The following is a 13,577-nucleotide window of genomic DNA, read 5'->3' as shown; positions in this document are numbered from 1 at the left end:
TAAAAAGCTTCATTTTGTTTCAGTATCTAGATGGTCTGATACTAGATGGTTTGCTCTATCTGTGGAATACTTTGGTCAGGTATTCTAAATTACAGTTATCTCCTAAGTCATATCCTACTTATTAAAACAGCCAGAGACCGATCATGTACTCTGCCTCTTAGCATGCCCACAAATGACAATACTGACATGCCAGTAGCCTGCCTCTGAGGGTTTCTAATGAATAAAGTGAGATGCAGGTTGGGTCCTGCTTTGCCAAGAAAGAACTTTTCTAAGAAGAACAGCTAAGAGCCAATTAGTGTAAAGTCAAAACCCAATGGAAGGGAAAAATGAGAAGTTACTGCTGGATGAGTGAATGAGAACAAGAAATACTTTAAGCAGGAAATTTGAGGGTGCAAAGAAGAGTGACCAGTCACAATGGTGGACTGAAGTGTTTGAAATGTTACACACTGAGGTAGGGTGTTGTGTGAGAGATAAGTGAGGACAGTCCTTTGTGATCTTTCCCATTTCTCAAGTTTATCTCGGATATGTGGGACCAAAAGGGAAAATGAATACCAAACAGCCAGTAACTTAGCTATACAAACTTCAAAAACAGACTATTTTGAAGTTGTTGTGAGCTATGATGATGCCACAGCACTCTATGCAGAGCAACAGACCTAGACTCTGTCTCAAAAAAAAAAAAGTATATATGTATATAAAATATAAGCAAAATGTCACCTAAGCCATTATCAGATAGATTTGCATTGCTTGTTACTTCCCCAACATGGGACTGAATCTTAGCTGCTCCCATGGCTGAGGTTAAAGTTTCTGGCAGAATTTGATCAATGTTTCCCTAGCAAGTACTCGAAATAATTAAACAACAATGAATATCATTCTTGCCTAATCGATTGGCAAATTGCTAATAGCTGTTGTTGGTAATATGGGGAGCAACAGACTGTCATCTAGTGACGGTGGCAGTGCAATAAAATGGTCCTCTGGAGAGGGTAATCTGGCAAAACGTATTCAGTTTCTTTTCTTCTCTCTCTCTTTTTTTTTTTAGACAGAGTTGAGTTTTGCTCTGTCACCCCAGCTAGTGTGCAGTGGAGTGATCATAGCTCATAGCAACCTCAAACTTTTGAGCTCAAGTGATTCTTGTCCTTCAGCCTCCACCTTCCACTTGCCATCATGCCTGGCTAATTCTTCTATTTTCGCAGAAATGAATGTCACATTTGGTTCAGGCTGGTCTTGAACTCCCAAGTTCAAGCAATCCTCCTACCTCAGGCTCCGAGAATGCTAGGATTACAGATATCAGCCATCACACCTGGCCTAGTTAGTTTCTTAATATGTTTTTTTCCCTAAGGAAATAACAAGGAAAGTACACAAAAATGTTGATCACAGTGTTCTTAATGACATTAAAACCTTGGAAGCCATGTAAATGATTAATAGAGAGCTGATCAAATAAATTACAGTACAGCCAGGAAAGATACCCATGATAAGTTTAATAAAAGAAGGATTACAAAACATCATGTATAACATTACTACATTTTCTATCTATCTCTCTCTCTCTCTCTCTATATATATATATGCATACATACCTATATATACATTGCACGCGATTTTAAATTGCACATGAACTGTATGGCCACCTTGTGTGTGTGTACATATATGTATATACATGTACAAATATAAGTGAAAAAACATGGCAAAATATGGTGGGAGAATTAAAAGTAATTTTTTCATTTTTTTCTTTATACTTTACAAATTAATAGGTCGGCACCTTTGGCTCAGTGAGTAGGGCCCCAGCCCCATATACCGAGGGTGGTGGGTTCAAACCCAGCCCTGGCCAAACTGCAACAAAAAAATAGCCCAGCGGTGTGGTGGGTGCCTATAGTCCCAGCTACTTGGGAGGCTGAGGCAAGAGAATCACCTAAGCCCAGGAGTTGGAGGTTGCTGTGAGCTGTGACATCATAGCACTCTACTGAAGACAATAAAGTGAGACTCTGCCTCTAAAACAAACAAACAAATTAATAATTGTCTTTTATACCCATTTATTTTTAGTGGATGCACACTTCTTTAGAGTGTACTTTTTACAGCTATCAGTTTTCATTCAGGTTTTAATTTAGGGTGTGGGGTGGGGAGAGGGAAATGAGCCAATTCTTGGGTTCTTTGGGCAACTTTCATTCTAGGCAGAAGAGACAACTCCGAACTCCCTCCCACAGTCTGCTCCTTAAAATCACTATGAATATTTGAATTCATGTCTTCCTTGACAAAAAGATTCATATAAAATTTCTTTAAATAGCCAATTTTCCTTATGCATAAAATTTTCCTTGACTAAGAAAAGTTGCATTTCATCTCAGTAGTTCATTTACTGCATATACTTGGGTCGTATGATATAAATAGCCTAGGCTGTATAATAAAAAAAATGATCAGAGAAGGGCAAATTGGTCAATCATCTACTGTGCAAATATATTTTCCACTCCTAATATATACTGGGCACTAGGGCCCTGGAGATACAAAGACAAAAGACTACAGCCCTTCTTGGGAAGACCTTACACTTGCTGGGAAAAGATCATAATATAGAGCCTCTGTACAAGATGAAATGGTTGAGGAGAGTGTGCCCAATTTCTCATGAGGGTTGGGAGTTAGAATAGCTTTCATAGGGTACATAACACTGGGCTGGCACTTGAAGGCTACATAGGAATTTGCCATAAATAGAGGTAAGTTGGAGGTAAGTTTTCTTTCACTTAAAAAAAGTGAAAGAGGCCCCATCCCTTTCCCTGCCCTGTTGCTGTTGCACTGCTACTGGCTGCTACCCCTGGACCCCCACCATGGAAAATATAATGGAAGATCCCCCCACATCAGCTGTCTTGCTGGAACACTGTCATTTCTCTCAGGTCATCTTTAACAATGTGGAAAAGTTCTACGTCCCTGGAGGGGACATCACATGCTATTACACCCTCACCCAGCATTTCATCCCCCGACGAAAGGATTGGATTGGCATCTTTAGAGTGGGATGGAAGACAGCCCGTGAGTATTACACCTTCATGTGGGTTACTTTGCCTGTTGACATGAACAACGAATCAGCCAAACAGGAAGTCCAGTTCAAAGCTTATTACCTGCCTAAGGATGATGAGTATTACCAGTTCTGCTATGTGGATCAAGATGGAGTAGTCTGGGGAGCAAGCATCCCTTTCCAATTCCGTCCAGAAAATGAGGAGGACATCCTGGTTGTTACCACTCAGGGAGAAGTGGAAGAGATTGAAGAGCAAAATAAGGAGCTTTGCAAAGAAAACCAGGAGCTGAAGGACAGCTGTGTCAGCCTCCAGAAGCAGAACTCAGACATGCAGGCTGAGCTCCAAAGGAAGCAGGAAGAGCTAGAAACCCTCCAGAGCATCAATAAGAAGTTGGAACAGAAAGTGAAAGACCAGAAGGACTGTTGGGAGACAGAACTGCTTCAGCTGAAAGAACAAAACCAGAAAGTGTCCTTAGAAAATGAAAAGATGGGAATCAGAGTGCATCAGCTTCAGGTCCAGCTGTCAACTCAAGAGAAGGAAATGGAGCAGCTTGTTCAGAGAGCTCAAGATAAGACAGAACAGTTAGAGCATCTGAAAAAGGAAAATGGCCAACTCTTTCTCACTCTAACTGAACAGAGGGAGCACCAGAAGAAGCTCGAGCAGACAGTGGAGGAGATGAAGCAAAAGGAAACCACTGCCCTGAAGAAGCAACAGGAGTTAATGGATGAGAACTTTGACCTGTCAAGAAGACTGAGTGAGAACAAGATTATATACGATGCTCTGCAGAGAGATAAAGAGAGACTAGAAAAAGAAAATGATCTTTTGAAGAAGGAGAACAACAGATTGCTCTGTTACATGGGTCTGGATTTTGACTCTTTGCCGCATCACGTGCCTACTTCAGAGCAGGGAGGTGCAGGACAAAATGCAGGACTTGCCCATGGAAACCCATATTCTGGTATCCAAGAGAGTTCTTCCTTCAGCCTGCTCTCCACCGAGAAATGCCCCACCTGCAATTCAGATTTTGCTAATGGCATTGGTGATCACATCTTGGAGCAGCAGCAGATGCAGACCCATTGTCTGAATTGTCCAATTTGTGACAAGGTCTTCCCAGCAAGAGAGATGCAGATCTTTGAAGACCATGTGTTCTGCCACTCTCTCTAAGTGTCCCAGCCTTGTGGGTCTATGCTATACATAGATTTTATAGAGTAGAACCTACAGCTTCTGCTATGAGTTACATGAGTCAAAATCCTACCTAACCTGAAATTATCGGGAATCTACTCAGCTACCTCTAAAGGTGGAATCATGTTGATCATCTGAAAGATAGTGTTAAGGGCTTCTACTTCCATCCTTGTGGGTTACTACAACCTTAAATCATATAACTCTTGATGTATGTGTATCATCCTCTCACCTCTAGTGCCCTTTCTTCCAAGAGTCTCCAATACAAGGGCCCTGGGGTGGGACTGACCTGGGTATTTACAACAGACCTGACCTGATATAGGTGATTAGTTTTCCAAGTTGTCCTACCTACCATTCAAGGTCAGGCCTTGAGAATATTTGTACTCAGTCCTCTGTCCTAACCCCGGGGCTGGAGATTGATCACAGGTTGAGAATTCCTTCCTTTTCCTTAGGCCTCTTTCTCCAATTCATTGCATTAGACTGGCCAAAGATGGCACAGCGGAGAACTCAAACATCCAATTTACATACCACAGGTTTCTCATTTTAATTTCTTAGCTCCCAAAAGAAGCATTTTACGCCTCAGCCGTGGACAGGAAATCATATTTCAGTTGCAGAAAGCCTTTCTCTCTGGATACCTCTGATAGGCATTCTCCTTATTGTCTTTTCTTAATGGTTAGGTAGAGATTGTTAGACACTCTATGAGTTTGTAACTTTCTGAGCAGGTGAGTTTGAATATGGATAAGAATATTCAGGATAATGAGCCAACTATTGTTAATCTCTTTAATAATAAAAATAAATTACTATTTCAGGAACTTAGGAAATTTAAAATAAGCCTTCAGTTATGGTCTTTCATTTTTAAAAGTATGCTCAAAAGGACTGTGGGAATTGCAGACCTCACTGAGGATTTCTGTACACCTGTCTCAACTGTGCAACAAAAGTGTCCTGGCAGTTATATAGAGGTGGGGAAGGGGAGAGATGATGAAGCATTAGTTGGAAAACCCTGGGGCCCTGACTTCTTGCTCTAACTTTACGCGCATTTTTTGAAAAGGAGCAGTGTGCATTTCGGCACCCTTTGTGAACTAAGTTCCTCTATCCAGATTTGCCTAATTAAACTGTAGAAAACAATTCTATTTTCTTTCCCCTCAGGGACTGAGCAAATGGAAATGACTCCCAGACAGTCTACCAACTGGTCACTAGAGACTTTTATAAAAACTTTCTGAATGATATGAAACATGATGTCATGAGTAAGGTTGAGCCAACTGCTGTATAATCAGCATTTCTACTACAGTTTTCCTTGATGCAATTGGGAGTTATGCCCTAGACCAGTGGTTCTCAACCTTCCTAATGCCGCAGCCCTTTCATACAGTTCCTGTGGGTCACGACCCACAGGTTGAGAACCGCTGCCCTAGACTAACTATATTGTCCTTGTCACAGCTCCTTGCTTTGATGTCACCCTTGATAAAATGAAGATGAAACTGTGTTACTCCTTCTCCTGTCTAACCATTTCATTAAGATGTCTCTTGGACTCAAGCCTTTTGCCCCCTTGAGAATGAGATGTGACATTAACACTAACTCTAGAATGGAAATATAACAGAGAGATGGTAATAAAAGACTTTTTCTGGTAAAAAAAAAAAAAAAAGTGAAAGATAAGCTTTCCTTGAGAGCAGCTAGAAGGTCAAAGTGGCAAATTAACCTCTTAAAGAGATACCTGCTAATGAAAAGAGAGGAGACATTTCCACCTTTACCTGGGGCCACTTCCTCCCAGGTAACTTCAGTGTTGTAAGTAACAGGGGCATCTGATGTTGGTGCTGAGGCCTTCATTGTCCTTTATAGAAATAAGATGCTTTTGGCAGAGACTTGCACAGTGACACTGGGTGTGTTAGTGTCAAGATGACATATGATAGAATTTTCAAGCCCCATAAGAAGGGGCTGTGCTATGAGGGCACTGGAAGGCCGGGAACTGTCATGAGAAGTCCAAGATAGTTTAATTTGGTGGGACCTGGTATCAGCATTTTAGAGCAGGAAAGGCTAGGAAACAACTGGTCCAAATTGCTCATTTTACAGGCTAAAAAAATAAAAAGTTACTGAGATTGCCAAGGACCTTGGCAATCTTAACAGCAGCCTTCTTTGTGAATAATTATGGAATTGAACCTTTGTGTAAAGGTCCTCCAGTCCATCTCTATAGACCTTCACGGCGGGTGCGGGGGTGGGAAGTGGACCTCACTCTGCTCACCTGACGGCAGAGGTGCTACTCAGTTTCCTAGCTCCAGCTCGTGTGTTTCTTCTGTTTAGATAGTCAAAGGTCAAAAACTGACTAAGAACAGATGAGTTCTTTCCTTTTGCATCATTTTTCAACTTTTCAAAGGGCCTATAATAAACCATCATTTTCCATTATTTATTTAAGGGATTTGTAGTTCTCGGGAACCCCCCTGTTGTACTTATGAGGTACACAATCTGATTCTTACTCATCTCTCAACATCCAAGGAATCCTAGTATTAATATTCATGGTTTAAATCACCCAAAACAAACTAAGAAGGCTGAATTAGCCGGTAATGTTTGTAACTTTCCATAAATATCTTATGTGTATAGAGTCAGGAAATAACTTCTCCCTGAGATAGAGAAAATAATAGACAAACTTATGAAAGAAAAGAAATTCTACCCTTACTCTTTGCAGGAAGCATGCCTGCAGAAGGGTGCAAAGGGTGGCCCCTAAGATAACCACAGCAGGCCAGTTTGACTTTGTGTAACCATATGATGCAGGAGAATGGAAAGTAGTAGAGTTAGTATCATTTAATAAATATGTATAATGGTTAGAGAAATTATAAGTTCAACTAAAGGCCTCAATCTTTAACAAGAAGTGTTATATTTAAATAAGAAAAGCGATATGAAAATATCTCTTTACTCTACCTGAAGCTTAATCAGGTTTCACAAATAGGCTATCATTGTTAATATTGATTTGGCCTAAAAATAAGAGAACAGCTTAGAAAAGCTACATAATTTTTATGACACTTCCTAGTGAGAGAGGATATATGTATATTGAAAGAAAGATGGAAAGAAAAGGAAAGGAAACAGGGAGAGAAGAAAAGAGAGGGGGAGAAGGAGGAAGGAAGGAAAAGACGAAAGGAAGGGGAGAAAGAGGAGAAAATTAAAAATGAATGAATGAGAGAATGTATATCAGTTTTGGAAACACGTATTGATTTCTCTTAATAAATGAACTTTCTTTTCTAACCAGAATTTCATTTGAAGTAAATGACAAAACAATGGACATCTTCTTAACACCGAAAGCAGTCCCAGACTTCTAAGGGCTTACAAAAATTTATAGGTATCCTTGTATAGAGAAGGGTTTGCACAGATCTTCACATGGATCCACTGTTCTGCTGGCCTCCAACTCTGAGTCTTTGTGGGACACTGCTTCCCAGCGTACATGCAGTTCCTATGTTCCTCGCTAGTTGACCTCACTAGATAAACCTAGATTCTGGATTCTAATTGCCCAATGCCTAGGTTAATAAGGCTCACTCTGTCATGGCAGGTGCAGATTTTCCTGAATATAGCTTCTATAATGCTCTGCATTATAGGTTTTTTTCATATTAGCATTTTGAAAAGTATTATTCAAAAAGTGAATACACCCAGAGCCAACATGAGGAAAGCCTGTCGACATTTGTTTAATCAAATATTTATTTAGTATCCTGCAATAATAAATTTCCCCTTTTCATAACCACTTTTTAAACTTTATAATATTTTGTTAAATGTGTACCTGGTGGGCAAGAGGATATCCTAAGAGAAAAACAGATGTTGGCGTTCATTAGACCATTCCTCAATCCATTAATGTTCCTCAAGTTTCTTTCTTGTATCAGGGTATAGTGCCCAAAGTGCTGATGTCAAGATAAAGGATATAGTCTTACCCTCAAGGAGCTTATAGAACAGCTAGGTGACTGGGTTCTTAGGTGGATTTGTTCACAAAAGAAAATAGAATTCATAATGCCAAACTCTCTCATTTCATGGGCTACCCCTCCTGAAATCTATGTTATTTTTCTGTAGAACAATTTTTTCAACTTGTCCTATTGTCTTGGGAATAATAAACATTCAAAAAACAAACACTATAATCACCTACCATCCGGGGTGATATGTGGACACTGTGGTATGTAAAATACCCCCCAAAATCCCCTTTCCTTGTGTGCATGTCCTTATGTAAGTAACCTCTTCCTCTTGAGTATGGACTAGACCCAGTGTCTTACTCCTAACCAATAAAATATGGCAAAGCATGGCTCGGAGCCTATAGCACAGTGGTTATTGCACTAGTCATATACACCGAGGGTGGCAGGTTTGAACCCAGCCCTGGCCAGCTAAACAACAATGACAACTTTAATAACAACAAAAAATAGCCGGGCGTTGTGGCAGGCACCTGTAGTCCCAGCTACTTGGGAGACTGAGGCAAGAGAATCGCTTAAGCCCAAGAGTTTGAGGTTACTGTGAGCTGTGATGTCACAGCACTCTACTGAGGGTGACATAGTGAGACTCTGTCTCAAAAATAAATAAATTCATAAATAAAATAAAATATGGCACAGATGATGGGATGTCATTTCCATAATTAGGTTAGAAAAGATGGTGACTTCTGTCTCTATTGCCTTCTTGGTGAAGCCAAAGGCCATGTTGGAGAAGCCCAGCTGGCAAGAAACTTAGTATATCTTCTAGACAATAGTAATCTAGGAACTGAGCCCTTCATTTCAACATTTCGTGAAGAACTGAATCCTATCAATAACTGTATGAGCTTGGAAGCAGATTCTTCCCCAGTCTGGCCTTCTCATGAGACCTGAGCTTTGGCTAACATCTTGATTACAGCCATATAAGACACTGAGAAAAAGGACCCAGTAAAGCTGAGCCCATATTTCTAACTCACAAAATATAAGAGAATACATGTATCTTATTTTAAACTATTAAGTTTTAGGGTAGTTTGTTATATAGCAATCAGTAACAAATACAGAAATCATCCCATTTCTTAAGGAGTGGACAACAGAACTGGTGTCTGACCACTAACTGTAGCACAATGTTAAAGGTAGTGCTATCCTCAGTAACTGCACAGAGATTGCTATATCTGTGCATCTAGCTTTTTTTTTTATATATAGGGTCTTGTTGTGTTACCTAGGCTGGTCTTGAACTCCTGGCTTCAGGTGATCTTACTGCTCCAGCTTCTCAAAGAGCTGGAATTATAGGAATGCTTGATGTAGCATTTATTTATTTATTTATTTATTTATTGGGCCCTGGGTAGAGTGCCAGGAGGTCATAGTTCACAGCAACCTTTAACTCTTGGACTCAAGCAATTCTCTTGCCTTAGCCTCCTGAGTAGCAGGGACTACAGGCACCTGCCACAACTCCTGGCTATTTTTAGAGGTGGGTTCTCACTCTGGCTCAGGCTGGTGTGGAACTTGTGAGCTCAGGCAATCCACCCACCTGAGCCTCCCGGACTGCTGGGATTATAGGTATGAGCCACCATGCCTGGCGCTAATGTTCTCTCAAATTATCTTGATTTCTGTTCTTGTAGATTTTCCAGCTGGAATTCTCTTGAGCAACTGCATCCCTTTAGTTTTCACCCTACGTTCCACCTGAAAAGAATAGTAATACATATTAAAATTGTCCACCAAGACTACATGTTCCTTGAAGGTAGAAAGAGTATTTTATACTTGGGCTTAGAGAATGCCTTTTCTGAGGGGGAGAAAGCTCTCTAAACAGTGAATGATGGACTATATTCTCAGATTCAAAAGACCCAGGAACAACCTCTGAAAATTCTGGATGTACCTGCCAAGCAGTCTTTTATGGGGCTTTGATGCACAACTCATGAGCCAATCACAAGAAACCTGAGTTGAATCCTGCAGGTAACACTCATGGTGATGCTGTGTACTTCCTCCAGCAGCTTTTCAGAATCACTACAGCAACAAGTTTGAGCGTTGTTTTCACTGATTTTTACTGATTGTAGCAGATGTTCCCTGTGCTGTGCTATATAACCCAGTGAGTTTCAACCTGTGTGTCAGGACACCCTTGTGTGCCATGGAAATGTTTAAAATCATAATTAAATTATTTTTGAAAGATGTTTAAAGCAAAGTAATTATATTCTTTTTTTTTTTAACTCTTTTTATTTTTTATTTATTTATTTTTTTTAGACAGAGCCTCAAGCTGTCACCCTGGGTAGAGTGCTGTGGCATTACAGCTCACAGCAACCTCCAATTCCTGGGCTCAAGCAATTCTCTTGCCTCAGCCTCCCAAGTAGCTGGGACTACAGGCACCCTCCATAATGCCCAGGTATTTTTTGGTTGCAGCTGTCATTGTTGTTTGGCAGCACAGGATAGATTCAAACTTGCCAGCTCGGGTGTGTGTAGCTGGCGCCTTAGCCACTTGAGCCACAGGGGCCGAGCCTTTTACTCTTTTTTGTTATCAACATAATTTAACTGTGCTGGGAGATTAAAAAAAAAAAAAGGTTGGAAAACACTGCTATAATCTCTGGGTACTGACCATCCCAGTAAATACAAGGGCAACCTACTGCAAACACCCACAACTCTCCACTGGACAGCTTCACCCTGACGTGCAAGTGCAGCCCTCAGCCAGTGACCACAGGAATGGGAGGGGAAACCCCTAAGCTTCCTTGCCTTCCTTGTGCAGGATGACTCTAAGACAAATTCTAGGCTGTCATCTGTTATTCCCTGGTAGCACTGAACCCTGTGTGCTCATGGGATAACCTGTTCAATGACACTTCCTTAGGTCACTTCCAAACTAAACTTCTGGGACTCAAATCCTCATCTCAAAGTTGGATCATGGGGAAATAACTTAAGATGCTAGTTAGCAGAGAGACAAAGATAGAAGACTGAAGATGCAGTCTTGTTGACTTAGTCCTGCTGAAACTGCTTTGCTCAAGCACCTCAGAGAAGAACTAGACTTGACCTGGCTGTGTGGGATCCAATGGAGAAGGGTGGGAGAGGGCAGGACCTGTAAAGTGACTTGCTCATGCGGCTGAGGTGAACTGAAGGCTCAGACCTGGCTGCTAGTGTAGAGAGAAAATTAGGCTCCAGGGAAGTAGCCAAAGGGTGCATAACAAGAGCTCCTAGTTTATATAAGCAGTTGGCCTGGGATCAGGCATGTAGGAGTCTGGGCCTGTATTTGACAGGAGTGCACAGTGATGGGTGAATTCAGGTTATATTTGGATACCCAGGTAACAGGCAGTGACAGGGAACATTGTCAGCTGGGCACTGCACTTGGGCATCAGTCAGGGTCAGAGGGAGCTGTCAGTTCTCTGAGATGAGCTGCTAGAACAAAGTGGGCCCCAGTCCTTAAGAAGACTCTGGTCTGAACACAAAACAACACATGTACTTGGGAAAATGGAACAAAAGACAGCTGAATCTCAGACCAGGGGCTTACGGACTGGGATCTGAGAAACCTTGATTAGAATCCTAGTTCCCAAACTTTCTGGAAGGCTGGCATTGGGCTTATTTATTGTCTAGCCTTTCTGAGCTCAGTTTCCTTGTCAGTAGAATGGGGATAATGGTTTCTCCCCCACAAAGTTGAGGTGAGATTTTTTTTTTTTTTTTTTTTTGAGACAGAGACTTACTCTGAAGCCCTGGGTAGAGTATCAGGGTATCAAAGCTCACAGCAACATCAAACTGTTGGGCTCCAGCAATCCTCCTGCCTTAGCCTCCTGAGTAGCTGAGGCTACAGGCACCTGCCACAATGCCCAGCTAGTTTTTCTATGTTTGGTAGAGACGGGATCTCACTCTTGCCCAGGTTGGTCTTAAACTCCTGAGCTCAGGGGATCCACGCGCCTTGGCCTCCCAGAGTGCTAGAATTACAGGTGTGAGCCACCACACTGGGCTGGTAGGATTTAAAAGTTGTAAACAGAAAGTGGAATGTGGGGTCAGTGTATCACCACTATGTTTGCTTAAGCAGGGACAGCCCTGCGAGACCACACTTTCCTTTGGAACCAGCACTTGCTTTGAACACAGAAAGAGATAATGATGTTCTAAGAAATTTGAATGATCAAAGAACTCTATCATATCCTTTCTTAAGTCACTTCCTTGTACCAGCCAACCACTTTTACTGAAAATGATGCTTTTCAGGCAGGAAGTTGTGCAATTACGTGCCATGACTGAGTTGTTAGCCTAGCTCATTCCAGGAACAATCAAGCACACATGTGAGCATGTGCATGTTAGCCTGGCACATCCCAGGAACAATAGAGCACACACATGAGTGTGTGTGCACATGTGCGTGTGTCCTGGAGAGATGGGGTCCAGGGTGGGGCAGGAGGTAAGCTGGAGTGATCTTCAGGTTGTCATATTGTGTGTTCTCTGCTGCGGACTTAGCCCTAAATCCAGGGTGGTGCCTGGAAAGGTTCAAATACTTTCTGCCTAAGGTCTGATTGGCTCTACTAGGGAGAGGATGAGCTCATGGATGAAGATGAGGATCAGATTGCCTAGAAATGAGGAGAGGAAAGCTGGAGAAACAGAAGACTGGAAAGGGCTTAAAGCCATAGGTCAGCGCTGAGGCACAAAGTCTGCAAAGACCCACACATCTATCTCCTGGGCCAGGGTGGTATTCACAGCACAGAACCCTGATTAAGCTCAGGTAGGCACTAACCAGTTAAGATGGACACTAGCCAGTATGTCCACATCTGCTGAGTGTCAGCCTTGGCACCAAGGAACTGCCAAATAGCTCTGAGAGTATGTAGCTTTTGGCACCCTGGGTAGTAAATTTGTACACAGAACTTGCTAAATGCTCTAAGACTCAGACACATCAGGCTAAATTTGTATTAGGCCTGTTAGAAATGAGGGAAAGTTATAAAAACCATAGGAGTTTTCTGGGAAATGTAGCTATTTAATGACAGCATTTATGATGCTTGTATCAATTATCTTTAAACTGACCTAGAAATCTAGAGGAAGAAAATGTCAAGCTGAACTTTTCTCAAAAGAAAACTGCTTTCCTTATCTTTGGGTTGACAGATGATTTTTTTTGACGATGCAGACTTCCCCATAATTTTTAGAATATTGATGAATAAAATGGTGACTAACAGCTATTATTCAACACAGAACTTGGTTTCCTTTAGCAAAGCTAGAGGATGACTTGTCATCCCACAAACACCACCTCTGCCAAGCAAGGGCCAGTGAAGTCCCAAGGGGTGACTATGCTCTTGCTTTGGCCTCTGGACCTCCTAAGCTGTCCTGGCTCTTGAATGGCAAAATATGAGTCACTTCTGTTGCCACAATTGGCTCCAAGGGCCCCAGTACCAATGGGAAAGTACATGTGTTTATTTTTAAGTAAATTACTATTTTCCTGGTTTAATCAAAAAGCTTTTTATAAGATTTGATTTTAAAATATATGCAGATATGGGGGCTAGGCGCTGTGGCTCTAAAATTAAAAAATATATATATATAT

The 13,577-nt window shown here is 41.5% G+C and overlaps 1 protein-coding gene across 1 annotated transcript; it reads left to right on the top strand.

Annotated features, from left to right (window-relative positions):
* The first annotated feature begins 2,744 nt into the window (after positions 1-2,744).
* LOC100941519 (calcium-binding and coiled-coil domain-containing protein 2-like) lies at positions 2,745-4,220 on the top strand. The gene has a single exon (XM_012812185.2). It carries the CDS (start codon positions 2,805-2,807, stop codon positions 4,149-4,151), a length of 1,347 nt encoding a protein of 448 aa, XP_012667639.1. The 5' UTR covers positions 2,745-2,804; the 3' UTR covers positions 4,152-4,220.
* Positions 4,221-13,577: the final 9,357 nt, after the last annotated feature.

Source organism: Otolemur garnettii, unplaced genomic scaffold (assembly GCF_000181295.1).
Source record: "Otolemur garnettii isolate 467f Iridium unplaced genomic scaffold, OtoGar3 scaffold00193, whole genome shotgun sequence".
Classification (NCBI taxonomy): Eukaryota; Metazoa; Chordata; class Mammalia; order Primates; family Galagidae; genus Otolemur; species Otolemur garnettii.
The sequence above is the reverse complement of the archived record's forward strand: the minus strand, read 5'-3'. Positions and strand labels throughout refer to the sequence as shown.